General features: G+C 34.3%; 1 protein-coding gene across 1 annotated transcript; it reads right to left on the reverse strand.

The window, feature by feature from the left end:
- LOC109721594 (adenylosuccinate synthetase, chloroplastic) lies at positions 2,959-8,573 on the reverse strand. The gene is made up of 4 exons (XM_020249287.1): positions 8,175-8,573; positions 4,946-5,638; positions 4,248-4,559; positions 2,959-3,329 (listed from the first exon to the last, which is right to left on the reverse strand). The coding sequence occupies exons 1-4, from the start codon at positions 8,508-8,510 to the stop codon at positions 3,159-3,161; spliced, it is 1,512 nt and encodes a 503-aa protein (XP_020104876.1). The 5' UTR covers positions 8,511-8,573; the 3' UTR covers positions 2,959-3,158.

Here is a 9,948-nt window from a genome sequence, read left to right on the forward strand (position 1 = left end):
TAGTAGCAAAATCCTATTGTTGCTACCAGTTTTTTATCTTTTGGATTAAATCTTTTCATTATTTCTAACCATTGGATTAAATATTATAACCAAGTGGGGACCACTCAACCCTACGGGGACCACTCAATTCTAACATACTAATATCATCCTGACCCTACAATTTTTTATCCAAAGGTTAAAAACTTGTCAAATTGCATTCAAAGGATTGAAAACAGAGTATAGCAAAAAGAGCGTTTTACTATTAATAGTATTCCAGCCTAATTCTATATATATATATATATATATATATATATATATATAGCAAAATCCCATTGTTGCTACCAGTTTTTTAGCCTTTGGATCAACTCTTTTCATTATTTCTAACCATTGGATTAAATACTATAACCCAGTGGGGACCACTCAACCCTAGGGGGACCACTAAACTCTAACCGACTAATATCATTCTGACCCTACAATTTTTCATCTAAGGGTTAAAAACTTGATAGCAAAAAGAGGGTTTTACTATTAAGGGCCCGTTTGGTTCGAGTTATGTAATATTACAAAGTATCTCGACATATCCAGGTATCTTGGATTTCGGCGTGAGATTACTGCTGATGCTGCATTAGCGCGTTTGGTTTAATGCAGTAATGTAATACTAGATTACAGTATTTATACCATTAATACGTTTGGTTCAGTTTATAAAATTTAGCAATCCTAATATAAAAGTATAGTTTTTTTCCAAAATTGCCCTTTGTTGTGGTCATTTGAATATTATTTTTTGCGAAAATAACGAATGGAGGGAAGGAGATCGTGATGATTACCTGGGAGGACGACGCAATAGAAGATGATAGGTGTTCGTGCGAGAGAGAGAGAGAGAGAAAGAGATAGAGATAGAGAGAGAGAGAAAGAGAGAGAGAGAGAGAGCGAGAGAAAGCGGCGTGCGAGAGAGAGGGAGGAAGGCGAGAGAGATGAAAATAATGCTGTTAATTAGATTTGGGGTTGTTGGAGGGTAAAATTGTCATTTTACATAATATGTAGTATTAACGGGTTTCAGTAATGCAAGATACATGACCCCCCTCCCGTTAATATTTTCGATGTAATCCTGCTCGATTTGTAATGCTACATTAACGATTAGATTACATAACAGATTAACCAAACACAGTTATCCTGGCAGGATTGCCTGTAATCCTGCCAGGATAACTCGAACCAAACGCACCCTAATAGTATTCCGGCCTAATTATATATATATATCTTACAATTTTTTCAAATATAATTTATTAAAAATTATAAATCCCATCCCTAAAATCCTAAACCCCCCACTTATCCCCCAAACACTTTTTGAAAAATTTTAAAAATTTATAATTTGTAATCTTAAAATTAATATTTATAATTTTACATTCTAAATTTTAAATTTTAAATTTTAAATTATTACTTTTAATTATTTAAATTTTAAATTTGCTATTTTATATTTGTAAATTAAGATTTGATTTAAAATTTAAAATTTATAACTTTAAATTTTTAAATTTGAGATTTAAAAATTTATATTTTAATTTTTAATTTTTAATTTTAAAAGTTTTGAATTTAAATTTTAAAATTTAAAATATATTATTTAAAAATTTTAATTCATATATAATAATTAGGGCAATATCATTATTTTCTATTTATACCTACCCACTATTCTTCTTATTCCATCTTATCTATTCAAACGCTATTTTTTTATTCTCAATAACAACTCAATTTTCATTCAAATACAAAATTAGTTTATTACAGGCTTCTACCTAAATTTATACCTATCCCCGTAATATGTAGTTCTTACTTATACCCGAACCAATAATAAACCCTAAATTCTAAATCCTCAACACTTAAATTTAAATCCTAAACCCTAATGCCTAAATCTTTTTGCATAATATTTTTAAATATAATAAAATATAGCGACAATTGCTTATTCCTGAAAAGTTTTCGACTTTCTGATTTATCCCTCTTAGAAGTCTAATATTAAAAATGTCCTTTTTACGTTTCAAATTATTTCAAATATACTTTAGAGTTAAATTCTGTTAATAAACTATTAGCAGTAGCCGTTATCTTTATAAAATTATTATTTTACCCTTTCAAATATTCCTTTCTACCATCACTAATTTTTTTTTATTTGTCCTTAATTTAGGGACAAAAAAAGTATTTTGATTTTTATTTTTTTCAAATATACTTCTCTACCGTCACCAACTTCTCTTATTTACTCTTAAGTTAAGGGCAAAAGAGATATTTTGATTTTTTTAACTCTGGTAGACATTTAACTCATTTTTAATCCGAGATAACTTAATTGGTACTAATTGCGGGGATATTTTTGAATAACAGAGGAATATATGAGGAGTATATTAGAAACACAGAAAAAAGTAGGGGTAAGTTAGATATTTTCGAAGTTTCGAGGGATATATAAGTAATTACCCATAAAATATATATCTATTATAATAAATTATAATTAAAAACTAAAAAAATAAAATAAATAACAGCGCACCAGGTGCAGGAAATAATTTTCTACTGAGCAGCGGATTTTTGTCTGAAAAGCTGGTTAAAATGCTTGGAGACAACCTCAACTATTCGCCATTTTGAAACTCTTATATTGTTTTTTTAAGAACTTTTAGCTTTTAATTCTTTTATTAAAATTTCTATATTTAGTTTAATTAAAAATTTTATCAAATTTCATAATTATATAGAATATTTTTTATTTCTAAAGTTTTTTTTTACGTATATTAACATCAATCATTGATCGAATTACATTACAAGTTAACCAATTATAATAATAAGAAAAAAAATCTTTTCTTTGGTATATTAGATTATATAAATTTGTATTTAAAAGAACAAAAAGGGTCGACAATGTCAAATAAGATATAAATATATATAATATTTTAAACTACAACGTAACAAAATAAAGTTCCTATCGTCAAACACATTTGAGCGACAAACCCAAAGGCAGATAAAGGATGGCGAAAGATCTGAAGTGCAGAAATAAGCACCAAAATCTTGTTTTATAATTGACATCTCCAATCACCACGCAGTTGTTGTAGACAATAGGCAAATCAGAGATGATACAAGTAAAACTTAAAACTGTTACACTTCAGATATATCAAATCGCTTGTTATTAATCAAAACTATAAGTTGGGAACTACAAAAGCTCCTCATCGTTATTTAAATATGAGAGCATCGCGACCGGGTCCGACGCCAATGTAATGAATTGGAACACCGACGAGCTCTTCTATCCTCTCAACATAATGGCGAGCAGCTTCAGGAAGGTCGTCGTAGTTCCGTATGGACGAAATGTCGCTTTCCCACCCAGGCAACACCTCATAGTTGACCTGAACCACAAGAGAAGTGAAATGGTTAAAAGTAGTTAGAGCTCAAGCAGATCTTGATCTTTCTATTGCTGCACGCAGATAACTTGTTCTTTGTAATAAAGTACGGCAGAAACAAGAACAGTAAAGGGTCAAAATCTTATTCTGGTTGATACATTCGCAAGAATGCTTGCATAAATTTTACTCTATTTTTGAACCAGCCGAAGTAGAATAATTGCTATTCCCCTATACGTATTACAAGAAAGCCATTCATGTGTTCAAAATGATTAAATACATAGAACATAATCTTTTTTTTAGAGAAAAGTAGAATGCTGCCCACTTCATTCATTTTTTCTAGAAATGAACTCAACTGAAAATGCGAAGCAATTAGACTTCGGATTTGGGACCTCAGGTACCAACCGTAAAACTTTTTGCCACTTGCGCTAGGGACAATCAGTAAAGAAAAAAAAGGAACATAATCTAAGTAGTATAAAACTAACATGAAGCTCTTTGAACTATTGATAAAGGGTAAAAGGAGGAAAAAAGGGCAAAAAGAATAAAAATGAACACACTAGGCAAGAAACTTTGCACTGAAAGCTTGATAAACATATAAAAATTGAAAAGTTGATTGCATAAGTAGTTCTAGTTTTAGTTAAGAAGCCACACTTACAATTATAGAAGGGACAAAAAAATTGTCCGAAGGGATAAAAACAGGCCAACCAATGTCAACAAATAAACAACATTTTTTAATTAAAAATTGGATTGGAATCACTAGTATCAACTAGAAAAAATATGAAAAAGATGACTCATTTGTTCAAATTGAATAAATACAGCCAATAGTTAGAATATATAAAAAAAATATGAAAAAGGCGACTCATTTGTTCAAATTGAATAAATACAGCCAATAGTTAGAATATTTTATATATATTTTAGGAAACTTGCCTGTATTTCATTCAGAACATGAAGATCTGCAGGAAAAGATTCAACTTTTTTACCACCATCAAGGCTGTAGGAAACACCCAGCTTGAGTTCTGGAAGTCCGGACAGGACATCGAGCTTGGTTAGATTCAAAGACGAAAAGCCATTGATCTGGCAACAATATTTGAGTGCAACTATATCAAGCCACCCACAGCGCCTAGGACGACCAGTGGTAGTTCCGAATTCCATTCCAGCTGTCCTAAGGAGGTCCCCACCTTTACCCAAGATTTCAGTTGGGAAAGGACCAGAACCAACGCGAGTTGTGTAAGCTTTTACCTGCAGAGAAGGATACGTTCAGATAAATAATTAAGGGGTGTTACAAGTGTATCAATGAAAAAAATCATTTATTTACATATATCTGAGTTTACACAAATTCCTTGAAACTGCAGTTCCCAAGTCAATATTTTTTTGGTTGGTGAAGTTTTTTCAAGAAGGAAGACGTTATTAAGCACAATGACATATAGTATAAATTTACGAAATTAAAGTTTCAAAGCGCATGTATAAATTATATTATATGTAAGTAGACGATTTTCAGCATATCTATACAAATTATCTCAATAAAGTTTTCTTTCAAAAATAAAAACCTCAATAACAAATCTCCGGGAAACTGCTAAAATATTTGCAAAATAAGGTGATTTATAATTTTAAACAAATAAACTAACCACTCCAATAAGGTCACCCAACAATCTTGGGGCTATCCCAAGCCCAATGCATATTCCACCAGCAGAAGGATTTGAGGAAGTCACAAATGGGTAAGTTCCAAAATCAATATCCAACATTGTAGCTTGACCACCTTCGACTAATATCTTCCTCTTTTGTGCGATTGATTCATGGATGACATGAACAGTATCAGCAATGAAAGGTTCAAGTCTCTCTGCAAATTTCTCATATCTTTCAATTTCCTCTTTGAGCATTTTAGCACTATATTCGAATCCCTGAAATCTTGAAGCCGCATCTCTTAATAGAATATCGAGCTTCTCACCAAAAGTATCCATGTGCCTTAAATCGCAAACTCTCAGCCCATTTCGAATAACCTTGCTTGAATAGCAAGGGCCAATTCCTCTCTTGGTTGTGCCAATAAGGGAGTTTGCAAGTTCAGATTCTCTCAGTCCATCCACAGCTTGATGGACATCGAATAACAAATGAGCACGATCTGATACCAACAATCTTCCCTTGCACGAGACACCGTTGGATTCCAGACCATCGATCTCATCAAAGAGTCCAGGAAGGTGAACAACAGCTCCATTGCCAATTACACAAAGTGTTTCCTCATTGAGGATGCCTGATGGAACCAGATGAAGAGCAAACTTTTTGCCCTCAGAATTATAAATGGTATGCCCAGCATTTGCTCCCCCCTGATGCCAATAAGACAATATTTCAGATAAAAATAAAAGAAGAGACCACACACTGCCGTAGCTAAAGTATTAGTAAAGAATATACCAAGGAACAGAATCAACGATCAACAGACCTAAATATTTAATAAGATTATATATATGAGGGGTACAACCCAATTCTCGTAGATTAAAATATCTCACATTAAGAAAACATGAAGTGATTTCATGATTACTAGTTCATCTATATGGAAAGCAGCAAAAATACCATAGCGGTAATTGCTACTTGATTACACTAACAATGCACCAACAATCAACCAATTGAAGATACAATTTTTTTTGAAAAGGCAAATACATGATCCGCCATTGGACCATGAAGCATTCATTTAATACAAAAACTAAAATTAAACAGGATAGCGTTCTTTAATAAAAGGAAAACTTCAAATACCCCCTGGTGGTTTAGCACTTTGTCACTTTAGTATCCTACAGTTTAAAGCGTATCACTTTAGTACATTGTGGTTTCGTTTTTCTCTTTCCATCAGCCCCTCTAATGAGAAGTTAACAGAGGAGCGGATGCAAAGAGAAAAATGAAAGCAATAAAGTACTAAATTGATACACTTTAAATCGCAAGATATCAAAGTGAGAAAACACCAAACCACCAGGGGATATTTGAAGTTTTCCCTTTTATCAAACTAAACTAGGACAAGAGATAAACTAGAACAAGAGATGCAAATGAAACTCAAAGATTCCAATACTAAGTACTAATTAAGAGCCTTTAATGTGTTTGTAAAGGACAAAACATAAATTGTGTGCGCAAAATCATTGTGGCTAGGGGCTCCGTTTGGTATTCAAGATGCCTTGGGTTGAAAACTCGGGGAGATGTCTTTAAGATGCGGTGGGGAGGAGGGGTTATTGGGATCAAGGTGTGTCTACAGGCCTTCACAAAACCTCAAAAGAAAAAAAGTGAAAAAAAAAAGGGAAAGAAAAGAAAAGCGTGTGCAAATATGTGTGTGCGTGCGCGCGGGCGCGCGTGCGTGTGTGTGTGAGAGAGAGAGAGAGAGAGAGATATCCTCCACTTCATGCCCAAAGGACAAAAAGATCAAGAGGCAAAAGAAAAGGGGAAAAAAAAAGAAAAAAAAGGGCACTTATGTAGTAAAGAACAAAACCTTCTCCTACTACTGCTTGTGTATAGAATTAGAAATAATATAAAAGGTTGATATTTAGAAATAATATAATAGGTTGATATAGTGAAAAAGGATATATACTCCAGTTCTATTAACTGAAAATGAAATACTTTGGGGTTTTTTTTTCCCGCCAAAACCCTTAGATCTCTGAATTGAGAGCTATTTGTAGATTAGAGGATTTATCGAAGATCTAAAATGCAGAAGGGACTTGTTCAGAAACATTTCACCAAGTTAATTCATATATCATAAGGAGGGCAAATTCCTAAATTTTCACAACTTATTCGAAACTAACTCAAACTGAACATATTGAAAAACCAAAATCAAGAGAAGGGGAGAAACACAAACACGGGTACGAAGATACACACACACACACACACACACACAGATACCCATTTGATAAAAGCAAGAATATCATTTTTATTTAAATTATTTTTATCTGAACCGTGTACTTAATGCTCCAATACATAAACTTTATGATGCTTATTGTCAAATGCTAACCAGCTTTGAGTGGCAATATAGTCAATTCTATCCAAGAAAAAAGCGATGTAACGCCTTGGCTTTCATGAATATTAAAATGAACAAATCAACCCCATAAACCTTGAATCAATTTGAATCAAATATGAGAATAGCTTAGGTCCAGTGGTGTATCTGTTGATAAAATTACAGTCTGATATCTCTCCTAGTTAATGAATGGGTACACCCTTACCCAGATTGGGAGTGAACGAGTGTATGCTAAATTCAGTAAAAACTGAACACAAAACAGTAGATAGCAACCATTTTAGCAAAAAATTGTGAAGTAGGCAGCCATTTTAGCTACAAAATTTCGTTGAAGTGAGCTATCAACTATGCAAATATTTTACCCAAGATTGTGCAAGATACTGAACAATATGCACCGCAGATACCAGAAGGTATATATTTACATTTCAGAAGAAGTTAACAGAGTATGACAAGACATAAAACTAAACAAATTGAACCAATCTTTGCAACAAAATCAATCACAATAGCCAAAACTATTCAAAAAGTTGGAAACAACACAAATTACTTAAAGTAAAACTGAAGAAGAAAACCTCCCCTAAATTATGATTGCTAGGCTAAATGTGGAAAACATCAACAACATGAAACAAGCATATTCATAACTCATATAAAGGATAATGCATCTTCTATTTTGATTACCAAACAGCAATTCACCTGCACGAATAATTAGCACACGAATCAACATAACAAAGAGATTAAGCATACAAAAACCACCTGAAAACACTAATGCCCAACCAACTTCAAGCTGGAGATCAATGTAAGTATCTTTCTCCACAAACCACACAAAGGGAGATGAGGAAAAAGAGAAAGGAAGAGAAACTAGGGCAAAAGAGGAGGGTCACCTGGCACCGAGCGACGATGTCGAAGCGCTCGGCGAGGATATCGACGAGCTTCCCCTTCCCTTCGTCCCCCCACTGGGAGCCGAGCACGGCGGCGACCTGGCTCAGCGACCCCACGCGGTCGTGGACGTCGCCGCCGCGCGCCACCTCCGCCGCCGCCGCCGCCGCAACGAGGGGCCGCCGCGGATCCTTAGCGAAGCCGACGCCACCCGGCCTCGGCCATGCGAGGAGGAACCTCGGAGCCCCCTCGCGGGCGCCATGGGGGCACCTCTTAGGGCCTTGGGAGAGGAAGGGGGAGGAAGAGGAGGAATCGAGGCGTATAGAGGAGGAGAGGCTCATGGCGTCGGGATTTTAGGGGGGCCTCACGGTAGCGTCGTAAGCTGTAAACAGCGAGCGAGTGGATTCTTTTATAGGGTTTCCTCCCTTTCCCATTCTTTAAACCAATTTTAAATTGACTTCAAGGTCTACAGTAAGATGTCAACTAATCGAATTCGGAAGGGATTTCCAAAAATCCAAACCCAAATTATGACTGTCAAAACCAACCGTCCTAGAGCAAGTGGTAAAGGGTTTGGAGGTTGGTACCCGAGACCCAAGTTCGAATCCTAATTGATTCACATTTCTAGCTAAGTTTATTTCTAAATAAAATAAACGAAGCGGGTAGCGTGCTATTTATCTCTCAAAAAAAAAAAAAAATTTTGACTGTCAAACTCAAAATTCGCAAATCTGAATCCGACAAAATTTAAAAATTTATATCCAAATTCAAATCCGACTAAAAATTTAAATTTGATTGGCGAACACCGATCCCCAACCCGAAAATCGACCGGAACAATTATTTCTCTTTATAATATTTCAAAATAGTTACGCTCTAAATCTAAATTTTTAAAATACAAATTACAAATTATAACACCAAACATATATATATATATAATATATATATATATATAATATATATATATATATATATATATATAAGAGAGTGAGGCTACTATGCTATCGGAAGCACGGAGCCTTCCGTGCTTTCCAGCTCGTTTTCGATGTGCGACTTTCGAATCGTCGATCGGCTCGTTAAACTTGATCTAGAATATTTGAAGTACCTAGAAAATAAATTTCATGATTTTACGATACATTTGCCTACTGAACGAAGGGGCTCAAAATCAACGGGTGAAAATAAAAATCTTACAGAATGTAATAATATGACATTAAAATTTTAAATCAAAGATATTGATCTTGTTTTATATAGTATAAAGAATTTTCTACAAATTTCACGTGATTTTGGATATTTCTACACCGTTAAACTTACAAAGGCTCACTACGGCTATTAAAATTATTGATTTTGAGTACCTTCGATCACCAAGCAAATGATATCGAAAATATAAAAATTTATTTTCAGCCGTTGATTTTGAGCCCCTTCGTTCAGTAGGCAATATGATATGCGTAAATCATGAAATTTATTTTCTAGGTACTTCAAATATTCTAGATCAAGTTTAAACGGAGCCGATCGACGATTCGAAAGTCGCAACATCGAAAACGGGCTGGAAGCACGGAAGGCTCCGTGCTTCGATAGCACATAGTAGCCTCACTCTATATATATATATATATATATAAGTAGGGCTGCTGTGCTCTCAGGAGCACGGAGGCCTCCGTGCTCCTGGACGCTTTCGTATGATGGAATTTTCGAATGACGATCGCTCCGTTAGACTTGAAAAAATTTTGACTGTCAAACTCAAATTCGCAAATCGCTGAATCCGACAAATTTAAAAATTTATATCCAAATTCA

Source organism: Ananas comosus, linkage group 15 (assembly GCF_001540865.1).
Source record: "Ananas comosus cultivar F153 linkage group 15, ASM154086v1, whole genome shotgun sequence".
NCBI classification, from domain to species: domain Eukaryota; kingdom Viridiplantae; phylum Streptophyta; class Magnoliopsida; order Poales; family Bromeliaceae; genus Ananas; species Ananas comosus.

What these genes read in the sequence shown, in the direction of transcription:
- LOC109721594 (XM_020249287.1), bottom strand. Translation starts at nt 8,510, where the DNA reads ATGAGCCTCTCCTCCTCTATACGCCTCGATTCCTCCTCTTCCTCCCCC. An exon ending in TGGGTGACCTTATTGGAGTG is followed by an intron (nt 4,560 to 4,945) that starts GTTAGTTTATTT and finishes CCTTCTCTGCAG; the next exon opens with GTAAAAGCTTACACAACTCG. An exon ending in ATGTTCTGAATGAAATACAG is followed by an intron (nt 3,330 to 4,247) that starts GCAAGTTTCCTA and finishes CTTGTGGTTCAG; the next exon opens with GTCAACTATGAGGTGTTGCC.